Source organism: Diaporthe amygdali (assembly GCF_026229845.1).
Source record: "Diaporthe amygdali strain CAA958 chromosome Unknown NODE_34_length_500367_cov_65_467389, whole genome shotgun sequence".
Taxonomy (NCBI): domain Eukaryota; kingdom Fungi; phylum Ascomycota; class Sordariomycetes; order Diaporthales; family Diaporthaceae; genus Diaporthe; species Diaporthe amygdali.
The window spans coordinates 260,551-282,458 of record NW_026517054.1 but is presented as its reverse complement, the minus strand read 5'-3'; the positions used below and the strand labels follow the sequence as shown (position 1 = coordinate 282,458).

The 21,908-nt window shown below is 52.4% G+C and overlaps 7 protein-coding genes across 7 annotated transcripts; 6 read left to right on the top strand and 1 right to left on the bottom strand.

The window, feature by feature from the left end:
- Positions 1-2,323: 2,323 nt before the first annotated feature.
- Positions 2,324-4,111, bottom strand: J7T55_005493 (regulator of chromosome condensation 1/beta-lactamase-inhibitor protein II; the record flags this gene model as incomplete). The annotated part of the gene is made up of 4 exons (XM_053132990.1): positions 2,324-2,859; positions 2,935-3,286; positions 3,359-3,597; positions 3,703-4,111. The coding sequence occupies 4 exons, from the start codon at positions 4,109-4,111 to the stop codon at positions 2,324-2,326; spliced, it is 1,536 nt and encodes a 511-aa protein (XP_052989109.1).
- Positions 4,112-4,754: 643 nt separating this feature from the next.
- J7T55_005492 (uncharacterized protein) lies at positions 4,755-5,516 on the top strand (the record flags this gene model as incomplete). The annotated part of the gene is made up of 1 exon (XM_053132989.1): positions 4,755-5,516. The coding sequence occupies one exon, from the start codon at positions 4,755-4,757 to the stop codon at positions 5,514-5,516; it is 762 nt and encodes a 253-aa protein (XP_052989108.1).
- Positions 5,517-9,439: 3,923 nt separating this feature from the next.
- On the top strand, positions 9,440-10,420 carry J7T55_005491 (uncharacterized protein; the record flags this gene model as incomplete). Its single annotated transcript, XM_053132988.1, has 1 exon — positions 9,440-10,420. The coding sequence occupies one exon, from the start codon at positions 9,440-9,442 to the stop codon at positions 10,418-10,420; it is 981 nt and encodes a 326-aa protein (XP_052989107.1).
- Positions 10,421-10,447: 27 nt separating this feature from the next.
- Positions 10,448-10,972, top strand: J7T55_005490 (uncharacterized protein; the record flags this gene model as incomplete). Its single annotated transcript, XM_053132986.1, has 1 exon — positions 10,448-10,972. One exon carries the CDS (start codon positions 10,448-10,450, stop codon positions 10,970-10,972), a length of 525 nt encoding a protein of 174 aa, XP_052989106.1.
- A 1,561-nt stretch (positions 10,973-12,533) lies between these two features.
- J7T55_005489 (benzoate 4-monooxygenase cytochrome p450) lies at positions 12,534-14,182 on the top strand (the record flags this gene model as incomplete). Its single annotated transcript, XM_053132985.1, has 2 exons — positions 12,534-13,712; positions 13,823-14,182. The coding sequence occupies 2 exons, from the start codon at positions 12,534-12,536 to the stop codon at positions 14,180-14,182; spliced, it is 1,539 nt and encodes a 512-aa protein (XP_052989105.1).
- A 4,897-nt stretch (positions 14,183-19,079) lies between these two features.
- J7T55_005487 (dna repair protein) lies at positions 19,080-19,455 on the top strand (the record flags this gene model as incomplete). The annotated part of the gene is made up of 3 exons (XM_053132984.1): positions 19,080-19,218; positions 19,286-19,340; positions 19,410-19,455. 3 exons carry the CDS (start codon positions 19,080-19,082, stop codon positions 19,453-19,455), a joined length of 240 nt encoding a protein of 79 aa, XP_052989104.1.
- Positions 19,456-19,665: 210 nt separating this feature from the next.
- J7T55_005486 (uncharacterized protein) lies at positions 19,666-20,714 on the top strand (the record flags this gene model as incomplete). The annotated part of the gene is made up of 2 exons (XM_053132983.1): positions 19,666-19,837; positions 19,894-20,714. The coding sequence occupies 2 exons, from the start codon at positions 19,666-19,668 to the stop codon at positions 20,712-20,714; spliced, it is 993 nt and encodes a 330-aa protein (XP_052989103.1).
- Positions 20,715-21,908: the final 1,194 nt, after the last annotated feature.

The window sequence follows — 21,908 nt, the reverse complement described above, 5'->3', positions numbered from 1 at the left end:
CCTGCAATGTAGTTGCTTCTAGCGGCCCTTGAAAACAGCCGGGCCAAGCCAGATAAAGCCGGTAAGAGGTCAGAAGAGAACGTTGCCTCACGCAAGGAGTACCCCGCTATGACCTTAGCCCATGCCAAGTGACAGTTCTCCTGACTTGGAAGGGTATCAAAGTCATCCCTCACGATGCTTCGCGAAGCTAGAGTGCCTGTTGTGTCTGAGACTCTGGTAACAGAGTTCACCCAGCCGAGGTATTCCGAGCACCACATGTTGCTGCAAGTGAAGTACAGGCCGGATTGGGTGAATAACAAACTTCGCTTCGCAAGAATCATTTCCTGGTATGTCCAGGAACGACAAGACCACAGGCTGCCTGTAATTGCTGTCGCTATTTTGGATGTTAAAGCTGCATCAAATGTGGTCCTCCAGAAGGGTTGAACAACGTAAAACGGATGCTGCCCGTTTCTAATATCTGGGATAGGTAGATGCACCCGGGTGGCGTCTCGTTGCAGGAAACCTTCGTGACAGCTTGCAGACGAGACTGCGCAGACGTTGAGGTATGCATTGCTGTAAATTTGGCCCATCCTCATGGATTCGTGTCTCCAGTCCTGCAAATCATCTTGAAAAATGCACAAGGCGTCGATCCATACGTAAGGGATTCTTAGAGCTCTCGCCAAATTCACAGTATCCCTCTGGACTGGTGTCATGTCCAACAGCGAAAAACCAGATAGTAACCACTCTTTTGATGAGCTTTCAAGCTTGAGTTGCGAACCGTCGCCCCAGCAGTAGCTGAGAGTCAGATATCTCATCTCAGACTTATCGCTTGCCGATAACTCGGTGCTGTTCACCACCTTTGCTATATGACTTCGGACGTCAATAAGTCGAGATGGCAGAAATGTATCGCAACCATGGGTGTCGCAGTTTCTTATACAATGTTGAATTGCACCTTTAATGAATTTGATCGGTTCCTGATCGAGCGCCGACGGTCTGAATGGTGGAGCAAGCCGCACATTGATATTGGAGTCGGTGAGTGCTTCTGATGTTCGTAACGAACCGGGATCGCAAGTTATGGGCAAATTGATCAAGCATTTAGCCTGTGATAAACTCGAAAACAGGTGAAAATGCTTGTCTAGTACAGCTTGCGGATACCATTCGTTGTCGCAAAGACCAAATTCAGATGCCAGCACGATGACGAGCTGTAGGCCTCCTGGGAGATTCTCGGTAGAAGGCTGTGGAGTAGCTAGTCTTCCATCAACCATTCGATCCATAGTAGCTCCCACAGACCAGAATGTGTATTGGAGCTGCATTCTCAATTTGCTGGGGAGACATATATCCAAGCCTTGGTCACAGAAGACTCTGGCTGTTTGCTTCGAAAGGGCCACACGTCTCAAAAGGCCACATAGTTTGCATCCGGCGTCTGCGGAACTCTTCAACCTTTGAAGATCTGGGTATGAATCTTCACGATATGTATCGCTCGGAGAGAACGACAATGTTATTGTCGTTGATGAGATCCTGTCCGGCGAGAAAGAAATTTCCTCGCGACAGTAGGCGCAAACATGAGTTGTGTCCTGACTAGGCTTCATAGTCTTTATAGATGGTGGCGATGAGGAATTCCCCTGGTAGAAAGCGGTGATGAGTATGTTTGACAGCTTGAATAGAATTAACCAGGCAGTGCTCCTCACAAACGTAAGTTGTTTAAAGGCCTTGAACCAACTGCTTCATAGCAACTTGTCAAAATGAAGAGCAATCATCTGAGGAATGTCCGATAGCATGTGGCAAAAGAGAATGGTGAAGCATTCAGAAGGGTGTATGGTTATTGTTGTGTATGGGAAGCTGGGGAGAGGAGCTGGGGGTTGAATTTTGGCAGCTGCCGGGTTCGTACATAGGTTGTACAACCTGGGACGTCATGATACTCCTTCGGTACTTATGTAGATATTTAATCTACAAATCGATAATACACAGTTAAATGGCTATATCGGGTCTTCGGTATGCACAAAAAGGAAAAGAGAAGAAACAAGGAACGTCCTCGTTATGTTTTTGTTCAAAGCTGCTGTTCCTGAGATATCGCGAAGTATTGACATATACCTCGCTGACAATCGTCATGACTTCCGAATACGACTTGAACGAGACTTGGAGTTTTTGACAGTGCTACTGGCGATGGCACCATCCTTCTGAAACAGTTCTTTGTTTTTCCAAGGGCATCCTTTATAGTCGCGCCGCTGGTTTAGCAGGAAGGTCATCTCTGGTCTTGCTCTAATGTTATTATATATAGGCAGGCAGGTGCAGTGTGGTCTCATTCAATAGAGTCGGTGCCAATCTATCATCAGCGCCTTTATCATCATTCTGCACTCCCGTTGCTCCCAGAGATATTTCCCCCAGCGACAGGTGCTGCGACCATACTAAATTGCCCGCCCGCCCCACACCAAGTCAGCCTGACATCCTTCAACACCTTGGCCTTTACCTCTGTCGCTATCTCGCTATCCTCGTTCGTCCCGTTGCCCAGCTGGTACTGAAACCCATATCCCGCTGCGAAGGCTCGCCCTTCCCTGTTCACGAAGACCGTGTGACCGGTCGAACATGCCACGTGCGCCGCGTCTCCGATGCCGGGAACGGCCAGCGGCTGGAGTAGGATGCGCGGCTTGCCGTACTCGTCCCAGCGGACTAGCTTTGGGTCGTCGAGTTGTTCTTGTGCCAGCTTGAGGCCAAGATGGCCGCCGTCGAGGCGTCCCCAGACGAGGAAGCGGCCCTCTGCCGTAACAGCGGTGGAGTGGTGGGATGCTGCGGATAGAATTGTAATGCCTTGCTTGGATAGGGGCCGGATCTGCAGCGGGTAGGGCAGTTCTGCGTTGCCTGTTCCGGCATTCCGCACGTAGCCTGTGGACTTTCATGTTAATGAGATGGCCTAGAGTAGTTCAAGCCTGAAATAGAGATTCTCAGAAAGAGACGCACCAGCTTGACCAAAATTATTTGCACCCCAAGCAAAGACTCTGTCCTCATTGTCCACTGCAAATGAATGGGACGCGCCAGCAGCAATATACCGGACGCCGTGCCTGCTCAAATCGATGATCCCCGGGTAGAAGGAGTCCATGAATTGGTTCTGTGGGCGTGCACGACGGCCAACTTGTGCCGATTCGTTGACACCCCAGGACCATACGCGGCCTGAGCTGTCTAAAGCCAGTGCATGGTTTGCTCCGCAGGCGACGGTCTTGATATTTCGCAAACCGGGCATGAGCACTGGCTTGTCCTGTTTCTCGATACGTTGCGAGTTGGAACAGAGGAAACACTTCTTGCCCTGAGCGTCCTGGAGCCAGAGACGGCTGTTAGCACTATGGCCAGAGCTAATCTGAAATGAAGATGTTACACGGCAGCTTACCACGAAGGTGCCCCATCCATATACGAGGCCAGTAGTAGTGACCGCGAAACTGCAACTGTCACCAGCAGCCACGGTGGCGAACTTTGTGCCAGGCGGAAAGGAAGTATCGGGGATGCAGGTAGGCGTTGACTCCAGGGGGTTCAGGTCTCCATCATCCATCTCCTCCTTTGCGTCTATATCACGCAGGCCCCCGTCCCAGTTAGTGTCTCTGCCCAAGGCCCCGTTGTCATTGCCTCCCCCTAACACACATTAATAACCTGCCACAGGAGTCAAGGTGATAGTGTGTGAGATTTTTCCACAAGGACAGGAATATAGAGCCTTAGCAAGAGAAATCTTGTACATACAGGTGACAATCCTGCCGTCCTCTGTCAGAGCTATGGTGTGCATCCCGCCACAGTCTAGCTGGACTACACGGTAGCCATCAGTGGTCGTCTGTCTACCATCTAGCCTTGTGATGATAGTAGGTCGCTCGGCTTCCTTCTTGTCTGGGCCGAGTCCAAGGTCTCCGGCTGATTCCCCAGTGCCAAACACGTAGACAGTGAGGACTTCCCTTGGTATCGCATTGATGTCTTCGAGGGTCGCACTGTTGAGCCCAATAGCAGGCACTACTCCTTGGCCTGAGACCTTGGCTCGTTTCCTGCTCGTTGGATAGGTCTCGTCTGCCGCTATCGGACGCTTCCTAGACGGTGCTGCTCTAGTGGACTTGGTGGCATTGTTGCCCGTCGCGTGGTGACGCGTGGCTTTTGAGGGCATCACGTTGTCACGTGAGGTCCAAAATCGAGGTAATTGATGAAAAGGATGAGATGCGGATGAGGTTGAGCGCTGCTTTGCTTGAAACCCTACTGCCTAAATATACACTGGAGTCAGTATGTTGGCGATTCTCCCCTGCAAAGCCCTGCTTTCCCTAACATCCTAAACAAATCTATTAGCCGATGGGAATACTCGCGCCCATTAAATGTCCGTGCACTAACAATGGCAGAGTATATATAGTTGTTGACGTTTTTACCTCGAGCGTCAGCTTCATCCAGCTATTGAATCCCGCCCTTGAAGGGGTCGCAAGGAGGTTCGCTCCAAAGGCAATTGTGATAGAATGTCCAGTACTAGGGGTTGAAGGGCTAGTAAGAGTCAATACGAGTGCTGTAGTGTTTGGCGCAGTTTCTCTGAGGCGACGGTGTTCCACTTATAGCCGCCACTGCACTGCAGGTCTAACGTTCCATGCGGCGCAGCTGAGACCAACATCCACAGCAATATGACCTCCACTCGCGTGGTGACCTGGCAGCCTGGACGATTACACTATTTCCACTGAGAATCGCGGAAGACTCATCTTCGCCCAAAAACAGTCATTGTTGAACGCGTCTCTGGCCCCTTCTTCTGTCTCCAATTCCGTCCAGCATTCATGCCACCGAAGCTGATCATGACGTCTCACTGTGCCCTGCCCGCTGAGATACGTCTCAAAATTTACGAGATGCGCCTCGCAGAATACTTCAATGCACCTGGGGTCTGCGTATTCCCAACGCGATATTTCGACGGCAGGTTTTGTAAACTGACTTGGGCTGAAGTCCAAGGTGCCATGATCAAAACACCCGTTCCTGCCACCCTGCAGATTGATTCGGGCGAGATGCGCTCGCATCTGCTGCAATGGCTCGCCAGGGAGAAGGATATATCTCCCATGGAAAATGCACCAGTATTGAGTTTTCCTGACCGGCCCTATTGCCCCGAGCGTGATATCATTTACTTGGACAACCGCATTCAGATTCATTTGTTTTGCAAGCTTCTGGAGGTGGAAGACCTCGTCGAGCCAGGCAATGAGATCCTCGAGTTCGCGATTAGGGTCCGGCGAGTGGCTATAGCAGCATCTGTCCGTCACACCGACAATCTTCCCCGCTTTCTTGGGGACTTGGATGAACTTCCTGGGCTTGAAGAATTGCTGGTTGTCTTCCTGATACTAGAGCACGGAAAGCTTGAGTATATTACCTCAGTGCCAAAGGAGAACCACTCGGCCTACTCTCTAGAGCCCTTGTGCCAAAGCGACCTCGGGAGCCATCAAAAACAACTCAAGGAAGCTATTACAAGACTCGACGAGCTCCTGCGGCCGATGCTATGGACCCATGCGAAAGGTCTCAAGATCACTGCGTGCAAGATGATTCCTCGGCCTTAGAACCCAGGTGAGCTAGAAGTCCCGCTGAGTGGCGAGCCCGGTCATACATTTGCTACAACCTGGGAAGATGTAACTAGTCATCTTGAGGTCTCTTCATTGTGTAGTACTATCGGCTTGAATCATTGAATCAAGAGATTGGCGCGACAGCATTGAACGCCCACCATGCCAGTCCATACTCGGTCGCCTGAAAGGAAAGACGATTTTGTAGTACATATAGTCCAGAGATAATGCTCTGAATGTAGGCTAACTCACATGAAGTTGAGCCAAGATATCTATCCTTAGACTACTAGAAAAGAGCACGAAGTTTCGCAGTCTGCCACAAGAAGACTCACTGCCAGGTTCGACAGCGGCCATCCAGACTTTCCACTTGATAAGATACCAGCGCGCCGACTGTCACCGCCTCGAGAATAATCGATCAGATGCGAGGGAAAAGACTCTTGGGTCATGCACGCAGCTCAGACACCAGTCTTCCACGTAGAAGTCAATGGGCCGCAGACATGGGGAATTATGGCAATCTTCACACACTGGCGTTGATACTGATACATACAACTTGATTGTACAGTCACACGCCCTAGAACTGCCAATATACGTTGCTTCAATCTTTGAACCTATTCATCTCAGCAGAATGGCTCCTCCTGCTCCGTCCCAGAAAGAGCTTGGCGCGCAGAAAAGACAGCTTCTGGGTCGAGCCAGGCAAAGCAGGCAAGAGTACCTGAAATTAATAATTTTTAGACTGAGGTTTTTGATAGAGCTCAAATCTGAAGAGGCTGAGATCTAGAAGTTACCCTACATCACAGTGGACTAGCCGAAGTGTAAGTTTCAACTAGTGTCGATTTTATCAATTCAAAATTGATAAATGTTCAAAAGTCACTAAGAAGGCTTCTATAGAAGGCCTATTATGTAAAATACACATTACTAGAATTCATCTACATCAAGGCGGGTGAGCACTTGGCTTAAATGTCCTGCCTGCTGATCTGGTCTGATCTCATCAGAGAGCAAGGCGAGGCGACGTCGAAGGGCAGCGGAAGCGGCCTGGAATGGCGGGGAATTACGACGGCCCAGGCATCAATTGGGTAAATTTGACGGCGAAATGAAATGATTTTTTCCTGCTGGCCGGGCCTCTCCAAAGCGGCCCGGGCTTGTCTTCATAGAAGCTGGGACGAGGGTGGGAGAAGGCGCCGGTCCCGATGACAACAGCACCGGCAGGGCGGGTCAGCAGAGCATACAGGCATGAGGAGCAAGGGTTGGCTGGGTTGGTTAGTGTGTGGTTTTTGGTCCGGAACAGGCGGCGATTGGACCACGGGCGATGAATCAGCGACAGAGGCGAGATGAGAAGGGAGAGGAGGGGGAGGGGGAAGGACAACACAGGGCCTGCAAGGAGCGAGAAGGGCCAGCTGGGCGGGCCGGAGGAATGTGAGTTAATGGGCCGCGACGAAGGGCCGCCGGGGGAGCCGGGCCTTGTTTGTGATGAGGTTGAAGAACGCCGTGGTGAAATCTCATTCGGCGCAGTTGGGGGCCGCTGGGACGGCGGCCACGGCCCCACCCTCGTGTCGGCTTAGTGTCGTGTCGTGCGGTGCTGTGTTGTTCAGTGGTGCCCGTCCAGGTCCAAGTCCAAGTCCAACTGGCGGATCGAGTACAGCGGTGTGGTCGGCCGAGCTGGTCTGTCACGGGCGGGCGAGCGTGGTGTGACGGGTCGAGAGGGGGTTTGTTTGCTGATGGCCCCGTGATGTGTGCGCGAATATCAGTGACAAGAGATGAAGATGACATGACAAGGGGCCGGATCGACATGTAAGGGCGCCGAGAGCAGCCTTGTTATTACTGACTGGCACGGAGAGGTTGAGAAAACATGTCCCCCCACACGGTATGCGTCCAGTCCGGAATGAAACAAACTCGTCGGACCGCGTCAAAGATTTCGGCTGCCGATGGCCAGTCGTGGAGGATGCCGGTCGCCTTACCTTGCCACCTTGGCACCCCACAGCGATTGCTGCGAGTCTACTGCCTGCTGGGAATGGATCTAGACCAGAGGCAACAAGTAAAGTGAAGTAAGCAGCACAGGCAAAGACAAAAAAGCAGTGTCTGTCATGGGGTAAAATGTGGCAGATGGCGGCAGCAATGTAGATCATCCACCACCATCACCCTTTTTGGAAAGTTAAAGGGGTGTCGGCAACGTCTCGCCATGATTCAGTGCTCTTGCTTCACGGAAAGTTTTTTCTTTCTTTTCTAATTGATTTTTTTGAGGACGAGTTTCCGAGATTCCTGGTTCGGCTGTAAGGATGACTGCCCGCATGGAAGGGGGAAAATGTCGGTCCCGGAATGCAGTGTTCAGGCGGTCTGACCCTTGCTCAAACAGTGGTGGGCGTGGTCCAAAGGAGAGACGACGTGGTCACGTCTGGGCTATCTGGCTGGCCCTGTGGTCTGTCTTGTCGCGGACTGGGACAGGAGAAGACCGGACAGGAAAGAAAAGGGCAGAAAGCGTCGAGCATGAGCATGACAGGCATGACGGACAACACGGGAGCTTGAAGATAGCTAGCCTGGTTCGTGTTGGGTCGCGCGGCCGGAGGTAGCGAGTTCTTGAATCATTTCCGTCTTGCAAATGACGGCCCCAGAATTGCTGGAAACCGGGTGACCGCAGCCATGGCTGATCACCACTTTTGCGTTGTTAACAGTACGACTGTACCTTGCACGGTACCACGTACACAGTTCTTATAACTATAACTATAACGTTGCTTCTTGGTAACCAGATACTTATTGTGTAATTTGTCTCCCTGCCCATAAGACCATCAGATGAACAGATCCTGGGCATCAAGAGAGAGAAAGAAGAGAAAGAAGAAGATATGCCAATGCTGACAACCCCCAATGTGCAGAGAGATACATGCTCCGTCTTTTCTGTCCGCCCAAAGTACCCAGGTACCTACCCAGGTAGCGCAGGCTGGAGGAACTAGGTGGGAGGATACCTGGGCACGCTGGGTACTGTAGTCTACAGTAGTTCGGGGCGGTAGGGCAGGGCTGCTGGGGCTGCTGCTGCTGCTGCTGCTGCTGCTGCTGCTGCAAGTGACAGGTACTTGGGTACCGGCTGTGCTGCCCGTAAAAGTCCAGGCCCGCGCGGCACATGGCCTCCACACACCACACACCACAACCCACCCCTGCACACATCATCTTAGTGGATGCAGGCGTGCATTGCATGTGCTATGCAGTACCTGAGCAACCCTGGGCTCTGATCCCTGGGTACCTGTCATCTCCTGTCGACCAGTGAGTCCCTTGGTGTCTTGTGTCTGGTGGAGAGCACGGACAAGTCACAAGTCTCACCTGTCGAAATGCGAACTCCAGCTGCCAGTCAAGGGCCCCGTCCCGGTCCGTCCCCTTCATCAGTCAGGTAGTAAGTCAGGCCGTCGGTGTCAGGCAGGGCCTGGTTCAGTCAAAAGCAAACCTCCCGCCCTGCCTCTCTGCCTCTGCCTCCTTCGTCCTCCGTCCTGTCGCTCCTGCAACAACCTCGTTGATTACTTACCTACTTACATTTACATTTACATCTCCCTGCTCTCCCGGCTCCCCTTCCCCCCTAACTGCCTCCCTTTCAAGGTTCCTGCCCTTGGGAATTCACTCCAACCGACAGCCACACGCAACTCGACCTCCTTCTCTTCAACCTACCACCAGCCCGTCCTACCAGGAATCATTCCCCAGCAGATCAGACTTACGAAGCTGCCATTCCATTCACCACGATACGACACAACACACAACAGAAAACAGTCACTTATTGAAAAGCTGCATTCCTCATCATCAGCTTCCATCCTGTTTACCAGCACGCAGTATCAGCCTAACACGACTGGTGACGCCCTCACAAACTCCTAGAACTGCAGAGCACGCCCTCCCCACGGAATCGACGCGATCACAGCATTTTTCCGGCTCTCCACAACCCTTTAGCCAAGATGAAGGGCCGTCCGGTCGACCAGCTCGTTTACGAGCAGATGTTCCCCAAACCGAAGCCCCAGGACCCCCAGAACTTCCATGCCCTCCTTCAACGACACCTGATCCTTGAGGTCCGCCAGGAGGTCCACTCCTTCTATGGCCATCTCGACACCGCAGAAGCCAAGTACCCAGGTCTCGACTACACACATCCCATTCACCGAACTCGACTCAGCAGGTGGCAGTGGCACCGGAGAATGTTCCGAGCTTTCGACGCCCTGCGCCTCACCCCAAGCGAAATTGCCGGCTTGACAAAATGGGAGGGTACGAGATGGGCCAAGGTTCGATATGAGCGAGAGCAGAACATCTCCATACGTGACACAGCAGCCGACGGCATGTCCCACTGGCTCGACCGTGAAGTCCGCATCACCACCTCGGATTCAGCGGATGGCCCAGACACCACCGAGGACGACACAATGGCCGAGGTCGACGAGGATGATAGCGACGGTGAATTGGAGAGCGTTGGCATTGCATTGAATGAGCAACTACGTGAGCGAGTGGCGGCCAGAAACGCGGGGGATCTGTCCCTACCTGTGGACGAGGCCTGGGAACAGTGGTTCAAGAATGCAGTAGAGACCGGCGAGATTTCTCACATGCGGGAAAGGATCACCCACGTGTCCCCTCAGGACCTCTTTCCTCCACGCTTCATTGATGCCGCAAGAGCTGGGAATTGGCATGACATTCCCGAGTTTCTGCGGGATTTGATCAGAGATGGCCTACGTGCTGAGGATAATCGCCTACAAGGGCGCTCAGCAGTCCCTTCTCCGTCATCCACAGCATCGGCCTCGAGCGTCTTCAGCCTCCTGTCTGCGCCTCTCCAACCCGTATCTCACAGCAGCCGCGGCTCGGCAACTCGCAGCTCCTACTCAGGCCTCCGCATACCCGGCGCCTTTCAAGGACTCGACGATGGTGGCACGTCGCACGCGCAACGCGGCCAAGCTTAGGATGAAGATGCGTCGGCCGCCGTCATTATGCCTCCTCGTCCTGCTCACATTCGACCAAGCAGCTCAATACATTTACCTAGATACACGATACCCTTCCTGCTCAACGCAGACCCCTCTGGTCTACACAGCGAGCAGACGATGGAATTGAGAGGAGGGCTCATTGAACGCTCGGGGGAAATCAACTCACTCGATTCCGATTGCAGCGAGGCAGTCATTAGCCTTGGTCTGCCTCCAGTCGAGGCCCTTGCTCTGCTTTCGGGTCACAATCGGTCGTTGGACTATGCTTGCCATAGCCCTTTTGAAGTGCTTGGGTCGTTTGACGTCAAGCATCGTCTTCGCGTAAGGAAGAAGAAATCGAGGCCGATCAACTGGAAATGTATCAGACTCGATGCCAGCGACGCCTTCCAATTCTCAGCTCGACCGATAAGGAGTAGGATTGCGGATAAGTCGAATTTCAACGCTGAAACTCTTCCACCTGGCTCACCGAGGATGGCTGCGGAGGCTCGAGTCTATCGGTCTTCACCTCTGTCCAAGAGGCTCTGGCGTTGCTAGTTGGCTTTTGGACCAACAGCACACCGCTTCCCATGGGAAGAAACATTTTGAGGCGAAGAAAGCCCTGACAGGTCAGGAGATACGATCTGGTCATGAACACAACTAACGGACCAAACTGTCTATGCGTTTTCGCAATCGGCAAAGAGGAAAGCCTAAAATATGCAGTCCTTGGCAGCGCAATGCAGCACGTACCCCAATTCGCCGCCCCAACGAAGGCAGATCGAATCAAACGTCAGGCAACACATACACGTCGATTATCGTGCATCCACCTTTCTTGGGCGAAGTGCATGTCTTGATCTTTGTCAACGTTCCTCTCGCCGCAATCGACGCGAACAATAAGAGCTCTCCGTCCGTGAAGCAGCCAATTCAGGGTGGTCGGTCACGATCATCCATTTCTTTCTACAAAGCGTGGCAGAGAAGCTGAATCGGAAATATATGTATTGGGATTTCTGCAGGAACGGCTTCTCCCAGGGACATCCTGAAAGTAAGGAGTAGCTGTAGCGAGGTAGCTTAGCGAAAGAAGACTGGGCAAATGAGAACAAAAAAAAAGCGAATACATTACACGACTCAATCTTGATTCCTAATGCGGCCACTATATCGATTCGGCGATAGTGCATAATCCAGAAATTGAGTGAAATGTATTTACGAGCGGTCGTAAAAAGTCCAATGCCTATTTCCAATGTCCACCGCATTTGGTGCTATCGAAGCATGCAAGTCCATATCTCGTTACTCGTCCTCATATTATACGTGCAAGAAGCGGATGAAATCTCTGCTTCTTCCTCTACGATACAATGAATGTAGCTGGACAAACAAGCCGCTCCGAGGAGAAAATCTTATGGTAACCGCCATGGCTTAGTAAATAATAGCACCTCCCATGTTCTTTGTATCATGTTCAGCATACAGGTTCTAACGTGACCATATATGTGCCTGCTTAGGAGGGTCAAGGGTACACCTTCATTTTCATAAGGACGCGAGGTGACACCCGCAAGTTGCTGTCGAAATCAGCCGGTCTCTAGAGTGGTTAGAGCACTTTGTCATATCAGACGTGTTAAGTGTTCAATTTCTTCTAACTAAACACATGCCCAGCTATACAACCTATATGTACGATTACATTGAGAGCAGCGGGGCTGTATTCTATATCTTTAGTGATCTGAACTTCTTCTTAATGCCGATAATGCGGCCGCTTTAAGTCCGTGTCACGGAAAATAGATAGACTCCGACTTTATTGATTTGTGATGTCCTCCACTATTCCACTGCATAGTATCGTCATTAAGCGGTATGATGCAGTTACATGACTCTTTGAAACCGTCCAAGACCGCGGTCCCGGGCGACAGATAGACCCCGATTGGAGAATGTTCTCCGCAGTGATCTCAAGAGCAAACACCACACGCATACCCATTTATTATGAACGGTTTCGAGGTCTCACATATAATGACAAGATTGTCCTCAGAAGATTGGCATATAATTTCCTTTTGTCTGTCGTTGACATTCCTAGATTAGACACATCATTGTCTAAGACGAGCTGCTAATCGTTAATAGCAGCTCACTACTCTTCGCCGTCATGGCTCTAGACTTTGTCTTCTTTGTGGGACCACTCACCCAGATCGCAATATTCGCCGCCAGCTTATGGCTACTTTGTTACCTTGCCAAAGGCATATATCAAGTGTATTTTGGCCCTTTGCGTCATGTTCCGGGCCCCAAGTCATGGATAATATTCCCAGTTATACCCAAAATAAAGAATCTGCTCGGCACTATTGACCAAGATATTCGCCGTTTCCATCAAAAGTATGGCAGTGTGGTGCGCTATGAAGCGGGGGCCATGTCATTTACCACGAGCGAGGCTTGGAAGACCATCTACGGCCACAAGTACGGGCAATTTACCAAATTCTCGGCTAACCAGCAACTCGAGCCTCAATTGAACATACTCACTGCTGACGATGCGAACCACGCCCGAATTCGGCGCGGGGTCTCCCACGCCTTCTCCCCAAGGTCGCTGGCAGAACAAGAGCCCATCGTCCACGGCTACATCGACATGCTGGTGCGGAAGCTGTCGGACGTGGCAGAGTCCCGCCTGCCAGCGGAGATGGGCAGGTGGTTCCACATTGCCTCTTTTGACATCATTGCCGACTTGACGTTCGGCGAGTCCCTGGGCGGCCTCGAAAACAACGAGGTGCATCATGTGGTGAATTCTGTCCTCATGTTTATCGAAAGAGGCAAGAAGCTCTTTATACTCAACGACTTGCTTGGCCCGTTGGCCCGAGTCCTTAAGCCGGTGATTGCGCGTGATGTGGAAAGGGGCTTCTTGGACCAGTTCAACTACACGAGGACGGCTGTGGGAAAGCGGCTCGCAAACGACTCAGATATGGCTCGAAAGGATTTCATGCAAGGCCTCCTGCGGGGAAGAGACGAGAAGGCTATCAATTCCACGGAAGAGATTATCACGAACTCAAACACCCTTTTCGTGGCCGGCAGCGACACCACCGCCACGTTAATGACGGCTTGCACATACTACCTCCTAGCAACGCCTCACGCACATAAAAAGGCTGTGGAAGAAGTCCGAGCGGCTTTCGAATCCGCAGCAGATATCAACTTCACTAATGCCACCACACGCCTGCCTTACTTGCTTGCCGTACTCAATGAGACATTCAGGCTATACCCCCCGGTGCCAGCATCGCTCGAGAGAATTGTCCCCCAGACTATGGAGCCGATTTACATTGATGGAGTGTTTCTTCCACCTGGAGTAAGTGATTAACCTTGGCCCGTGGTCCACTGACAACAACGGCATTCGTCCCCTCTTCCCCCCAAATTCTTACAAAATCTATGCTGATGACGATGGCCCTGCTCATGAAGACACGAGTCGGCGTCCACAATTCCTCTGCAGGCCTGTCAGCTTCCAACTTTGCGCAGCCGGAGTCCTTTGCCCCCGAGAGATGGCTGCCGAGCGCCGCGCAGGACCCGTCGTCTCCGTTCTACGCGGACAAGCGGGACGCGATCCAGCCCTTCTCCTATGGCCCTCGCAACTGTGTCGGTAAGCACCTGGCTTACAACGAGATGCGCCTGATCATGGCACGATTGCTCTGGGAGTTCGATATGAGCCTGCACCAGTCATCTTACGAGTGGACGCAGCCGTACTCGAAGCACAAGGCCTGGGCCGTGTGGAGGAAGCCGCCCCTGCAAGTACACATCAAGAAGCGAGAGTTTTCAGTGTAGCAGGTCAAAACCGTACCGGGATATTGTATCACGCAGCGCCCGCGCTCAACCATAGACATAGTCACACCATGCGTGCGCAGCTATCCTTTCTGAAAAAAGACTGATATCAGGCTCTTGAAAGCGGCCTCGATGTCTCGAGTCCTGAGCTAGCGGTTTGTGGATCCGATGACGGTCGCTCGAAATTCAAGCAGAAATTGTACATCAAATTACATACTGAATTTTACTTATATCTCCTCTACGCCTGTCTGCTCAAATTCTGGAAGATGGTACTTCCAGGACACGTACCGGAGCAAGCAATACCGCTACCGGCCATGCTGAGGGAGGCCAGTGCAGTCATTGGAAGTAAGAGACGGCTGAATAAGATAAATATATATTTGCTCTAGAAAATGTGAACCAATTAAATATAGTTCTGCTGCATATTGGGCCGTAGTACTCCTGTTCAATGTAGAACACTGTGCTTCGGAAGCAATGTTGGAGGCGGACAGCTGTGGTCAACATCTCGCAGCAAGTATCCGCCAACATTGTCCATACTGTACTGATATTCTGTGATCGGATACCACCGGGCTGTAAATCAATAGAGACGTGACACTGTGTCTTGTTGAACTATAAACCTAGCCATACCCCAATATATATTTTCTTCTGTATCGGCCTCGCAGGAGGCTGGTTCAACCATTGCCAAATATGTACATCTTCTAGAAATGGAGCACCAAATCTTGTGCGATGTGCTCTCTACTGAACCTTATGAAAGTGTTCTCTTCGCCGATAACAATGAGCCAGTTCTGCAGTGGGTAATGAGCCATAGCCACCTGAACAATTATATCGTATTTTTAAGATAATGCAGCAAGAAAAGCAGGACTCGGCCGCTCCGAGGCTGGGCTCACATCGGCCATCTCGACCGAGGCTTCTTGATGGGCAACGTTAGGCTACTTCGTTGTCGAAGACGCCACCTACAAAGGCCTCCTCATCGAGAACAGCATCTCGCATGGGTCCTTGAATTCATCTCACATGGTGATCGCCGGGATGACCTGTTGGCATCCGCTGTATATCGAGTGAGAGCACAAGATGAGAGGAAAACTGGTTCCCTTTTCGAACACCCAATGCTAGCCGCAGGCCTCCGGGCAAAGTTGGCAAAGAACCCAGACATGTCCACATTAGACTGGCATATCGATCAATGAATATGGGTCGACACAATATCAGGATGGTCTGGAAGGTATACATTTTTTCCCCCGTTGTAACAGCCACTGGTGACCAGGCTCCTCACCAGCCAGCTCGTACGATCAATGTTTCTACAGAAGACAAATTTCCACGAAGTTTTTCTCCACAGACACCCAGGTGACGACAATGCTAAATGAAATCTGTCCAGAGTCACCAGAATTCCACTTCAACACAACCAACGCCAGACACCCAGGAACAGTTGCAACACTCCGTAGTGAGCAATGCGAAGCATGTAGCAGACGACAAATACATGTCAACTGCATACCCTGATTCTTCCTGGGCTAGAATATGACCCCCCAATAATACAGTGTACCTGTTACAAACAAATCATCTTCTCGGTCGTGGGCACAGACCTGTACGCGCCAAACGCCTTGCTAAATCGTCATGGTGCCATAACATCGAAATACCAAAGTGACAGCTTAAGGAGAAAGGGGAAGAGTAGTAGAAGAAGAGCGGCTAAGACGCCATAGCGAGGTGGACGTGTCGAAGATAGCCAAGTCCAAAGGCCGATGCCTCTTGAGGCCGAGCGGGAACGACGAAGCTTATCGAGGAGCGATGAGTATACCAAAAACAAAGGTATCGTCCGGCTGACCGCAGCTTCTCACTTGCCCTGGTTCTCAGCGAGGTGACTCCATTCAGGAATCTCCTTGATCTTGGACCACATGAACTTCTCGAGTTTGTTAGCGCTCTTAGTGTAGGGTGTGCCCTCGCTGTTGTACTGGCGACAGTTCTTGAAGATCAGGGTAGCGTCCTTGGTGAAATCCTCAGGTGTAGTGTACTGGTCCATCTCGAGCTTTTGCTCCATAGTGGATAGATCCATGGGCTCCTTGATGACGTCGTAGTAGTCGTGGACATCATCCTTGTTGACTGGCATGAGGAACGGCCAGGCGCTCTGGTGGTTCTGCATGTCATTGAGGAGGTGCAAAAGTTGATTGTAGTTGGGACCGTGACGCGGCTGGCGAGCTAGCTCATCCATCTCCGGTGACCATCCCGAGTTCTTGATGGCCTCTATCTTCATGGGGTCGATGGGTGATGGACCATTCTTCCACTGCTTAGGTGGTTGATGAACGACGTGTGAGTTCGAGTAGGCGCGGATCTTGGCCAGCACGCATTCCTTCTGCTTCTGCAGCATGCGTCCAACCTCAAGATATCGCACCCGCTCCAGCATTGTGCACTGCATGATGGTACCGCCCTCGTAATCCTTGATGTAGCCCATCCAAACGGACTTGTCGAGGGTGATCTCCTTAGTAAAGCCCTGTTTCTTGAAGTATCCGATGGCATAGTTGTCTGCATATGTCAGGAAATGCATGACGGGGCTTGTGGCCTTGACGTAGTCCTTCAGATGCGCCATGAGATGGGCACCGTATCCTTTGACCTGTTGGTCAGACGAGATTGCACAGAAGACAATCTCGGCAAACTTGCGATCGTTGAACGGACGATACGTAATGCCGCCCACTACCTCCAGAGGCTTCTTGACGATTGCGATGGAGACATGTGTTCGGTCATAGACCAAACGCGCGATGTAGTCCTTAGGCATCTTGGGCAACTGTTTCTGGAAAATACATTTCAGGCCGGTCATGATGATGAAACTGTCCTTGTCACCATCATTGTTCACTACCCGAAACTGGATATCACCGTTGCGCTCCTCGACTTGGGCAGGCTGAGAGCAAAGTCAGTATCGATTCAACCAGGCTCAAACTTGATTCGGGTTCAACGAATACCTTTTCAGGGAAGGGAATGACAGCCATCTTTGGCTTCGCAGGGGGCTCGGCCGAGTCATCGTGCTTGACGCGCTTAGCTGCAACAGGAGACGCAGGGTCCTCGGTGGCCTTCCTCTTCCCGTCCTCCTTCATCGTGTCCGAGACTGTGTCGTCCGAAACTGTGTCGCCTCCCAATTCTGCGGCAGCAGCTTTCTTCAACTTATTCCTCTCCCTTTGCTTTGCCTTCTTGGCTCGATTCCTAGCTGTCTTGCTGCTCACACCTTCAGTGTCGCTAGAAGGCGGCGGAGAGCGCTCTTTCACCGGGGCTGCGAGGGGCTGGAATTCAAGCTCCCCAATGCGGGCTTCGACGTCACGTATAGTAAGGTGAACTGCAGGATCGTCCGATGGGTCACCGATTTCCTTTGTCGAGCCGACTGGCTCACCCGCTGGCTCCGGATGGACAGGTTCCGACTCTATCGCAACGACAGTCTCTGCAGACTCAGGGAGTGAATATGCGGCGATGGGGTGATTTGGAGCGTCGAGTGAGGATGTTTGATATCCTCTACGCGGTGAATAGACGGCGCTCGCTTCGGGATGTGCTGTGAATGGCTGCGGTTCGAACTCCGGGGCACTTCCTGATTGATGCTGAATTGAAAGACCCTCGAGAGCGTGAAGTGGAATCGATGAAAGCGGTTGAGAGGTTGAAGCCTGCGACGCGATCGACTGGTAGTTGTTGCGTATCGGCGCAGGAGGCGAGGAGACGTAGAAGGGCGTGGTTGAGCGACCAGGGGCAGGCACGCGAGGGACGAGGACGTGGCTTGTCGGCACAGGGGGCTGGCCGTAGATGACCTCGGATTCCCAGCGCTTGAAGTCCTCGTCAAAGGAGGATTCGCGTTGATAGAAGCCCTGTCGCTGCTCTGGGACGTTGATGAGGTTGTCGGCGACGGGAGCTGGAACCGCGAAAGAGTCGGGTTCGGCAAGGGCAGCGGGGTCGGGGCGAGGATCGCGGGTCGAGACGGATTGGGTGAGAATTTCCTGTGGGACACCAGGATGCCAATTTGTAACTGCTCGTCGATTGAATGCCTGGCCGTTACTATCCTCGTGGGTGGAAGGGGAGTGACCAGGTGTACGATGGCCGCCGAATCTCAGCTCACGCTGCGCACCTAGTTGGGTGTCAGGGTGGTAAGAGGCCGTGCTCGGGAGCTTGGGCGCTGCAGTGATGGGGCCAGGCTGCGAAGCACGCGGTTCAAGAGCATGGGGAGACGACGATCGGTCCGGGGCGGAGCTGGACGTCGGAGCCGGGGTATGGAATGAGCCTGGTGACTGCAAGCTTGTTGAGTGCTGTTCTCGCCAGTCCTTTCCGCGTTGGATTTGCTCATCAACTGTGAGATGCTGCCACTCGTGAAACGGTGGAGTTTCGCCAGGGCCGTTGTAGCCACTGGGGCCTTGAGCCAGATCGGGGCTCCAGCGACCTCCGTTCCAGCCTCCGCCAGACATCTTCTCGTCCGAATGTGGTCAAAGCGTTGAATTGATTGGGTCGGTTGGGGGACTCGCTAGGCGATTTCAGGTATAGTGCATTACCCTGGTAGCTCCAGAGGCAGGCCAGGTAATTGATTGCTTGCCAAACTGCCACCTATCGATTGCTGGATGATGGTGATGTGGTTCGTGAACTCGCGTCGTCCAGAAAGTTGTCCTGCAACCAGAACTCCATGCAATCTCGTCTGTTGTGTGTGCACAACCAGAAAGAAAGATAAATCAGATTCACAGTCAGAGTCTGTTGCCTACTGCCAGAAAAACAAACAAGTTGTGGGTTTTCGCAACAAATAACCACGGATCACGTCTTGTTTTGAACACCATATCGCAAAGCACACAGGAGCCCAGTCCAGACACCATCAACCACCCCGAGCAGCGAACCAGCCAGCCGACGACCGCAAGGCCACCAGCTGTCCCACTTTCCTCAACTTACCAGCCCAACTAGATCCATGGATTCGAAGCTCGTTGACGTCTGGCAAGCCGCCGCTGGAAACCCTTTCCTTCCCACCGTCGGCAAGGGCACTCAATTCCTCGTCGCCTTCGTCCTCCTCCTTCTAGGTCTCTTCTCCTTCGGCATTTTCGCTTTGAGTAAGCAAACAGCTCTTTCTGTCGCCATTATGCGTGCTGTCCCCAGGCTAACGAATGCGTCCTCCAGACCGATCTGCAGTAAACGTGCCCGTCATCGGAATCCCGGCTTCTCTGGCCATCGCGTACGTCTGCCTGCTCCGTCTTTCATTTTCGCTTGTGCGATGTGACTCCCTTCTGACAACGCTTCACAGGGTGGGAACTGTCTACATGTTCTGCGCGGTCGGCGTCTACGTTTAGGGCCCCCCAACCTTTCTTTCGAGATACCCAGGCACGACGAGGTGAAGAGCGGCCGTAGCGGGCAGCATCGTGTCTATACCATAGATTGACCAGCAAAAAGAAACCAACCTTGATTTGATATCCTGCGTTCAAAATAGCTGTGTATGACTATAATTGCATCCACACACCCAAAACCTCCTTCTCTTCAACATCACAGCCCTCGTCATCATCATGGCCACTCCACGCCCTACACAGGCCGCTCCACCTCTCTTCCGGGCGCTCGCCAGCTCTACTAGGCCAATTCAGCAAATGCTCAAGTGCATCAACTTTACAAACAAAGTCCATGTGGAGATCACGGAGGAACTCATCAAGTTTGCAGCTGATCAGTCTCGAGTCACTCAAGGTAAGTCAAACAATGTGTGTGCTGTCGACGACGGGCTGTTGACTGTAGGTCTCTAGGCGTCGCAAGCTTGGACAAATCCCTCTTCACCAACTTCTCTCTCAATATCCCTCAAGCAGAGGATGGAAGCGAACCAATTTACCCGAACTTCCAGATCTCATTGGCCGCATTCCTCGAGACACTCCAGATCTTTGGCGCCTCCGACGCCGCCGCGCGACAGGCAAAGGCCGACGCAGACCCCTTCCGCAGCAACCTCCGCAATTACCGCCCAGATGCCTTTAGCAACCAGACCCTTGGAATGACGGGCACTTGTGTCCTGTCGTACCCCGAGGAGGGAGGCTCTTTCAGCGTCAATCTCGAAGAGACTGGCGTCAACACCACCTGCAACCTCAACACCTACTTACCCGAGGCACCTGAGGACATCCCTTTTGACAGAGACGACATTGCCTTCAAGATCATCATGCAGTCACGATGGCTGCTGGACGCACTTACCGAGATGGCGCACTCCAATCCCACCCGGCTCGTCATCGCGACGTCGAAGCAGGAGCCGTACTTACGGCTGTCTTGCACGGGACCATTGGGCGGATCAAGTGTGGACTTCGCTAAGGGACGAGATCTGCTAGAGACGTTCACCGTAAGGGACAAATGGGTGCAGAGTTTCAAGTTCGACATGATCAAGACGGCCATTGAGGCGATGCGCCTTGCCAGCAAGGTCAGTCTTCGAGGCGACGGGCAGGGTGTCCTCAGCATGCAGTTCATGGTGGAGGTGGAGGGAAGCAGATCCAATTTCCTCATGTTCACTTTTGTCCCATACGTTACTTCCGAGGAGGACGAGGAGGACGATGAGGAAGACGAAGGAGATGAGGAGGCCGAGGATTGAGAGTCACTGCTTGAGAATCTGTACGATTTCGAAATCTTGTTCATCGGAGCTCATTGGAAGGTCAAGGCGGACGACGTCACAGCTACAAATTGAGGTCGCATTATCCATGAGCAAAAGGAGAATTGATGAGCACAATGGCACATACATCTCGAGCCCTTAATCGCCCTCTGCTGCAATGTGATCGCATCGCGTACGTCCCATTGTCCTAGTGTGAAAGGCTACAAACAGACGTCGTTCTCGCTCGCAACCTATACCCTCCAACAGTTCAGGTCTTCTAAAAGTGGGTTTTACAACTGCACAGGCACATCGCGCACCTGAGAAGGTGGGCTCAGCTGAGGCTCAGCCTGAGCTTCGTGCAGGAAGACGTAAGCGGCACACCGGCGGCGCGGCAGGGTAGGATGCAGGACCACCAAAGGGCCCAGAGGGGCGATGCACCCATCTCCTCTGGGGCGTCCTGCACAATAGCTGTCGCCTGTCTCTTTTCGGCCTGGGTTGCTTTTCTCGATTGCCAGATTCAGAACACCCTTCCTCCCACGATGGATGAGTAAGTCCTCTGGCCTTGTGGGGCAACCGCTTTTCGTGTCCTGGCGTGTCGCTGCATTGGGTGTGCTTCGGAGTTGATGGCTTAGGTACACGAAATCCGTCCCCGAAAAGTCCTTCTACCTTTGACAGATTGTTCGGGTTTGATGCATGGGTTGCGCGGAAGAGCGGTCCAAGGTCATGATGGCATTCGCGGTCTCAAACAGGCCACCAGAGCTAGGTGAGGCGCGTTCTGGTCTGTTCTGTTTTTGTTTTATTTTTGATTGCGAATTTACGGCACTGACCAGCTCCACAGAGGAGGCCCATTCCTTCACTCATTTTCATAAGAGCCGCTTGTAATCTCAAGACCTAGTGGCATACATAGAGGCCCTTTTGGGACTTCCGTCAGCTTACCTGCTGAGCTTCGCCTCCAATCCTCGAGGCCGGGTACTTCCATTTCCAGACCAATAGGAACAGGCCTCGTCCAGATTGCTGTTGGTCTGCTTGTGGTGTGGGGATAAACTTATCATCTATTGGCGCCGCACGCTACCGAAGTTCTGGCCGCGTGGATCACTTCCACGTGCACGCGACACTTACTCAGATATCTGACCAAGATCGCTCAGACTGATGCCGTCACAAAAGATCGAGAGACCGTGAGAGACCGCAACCCACACC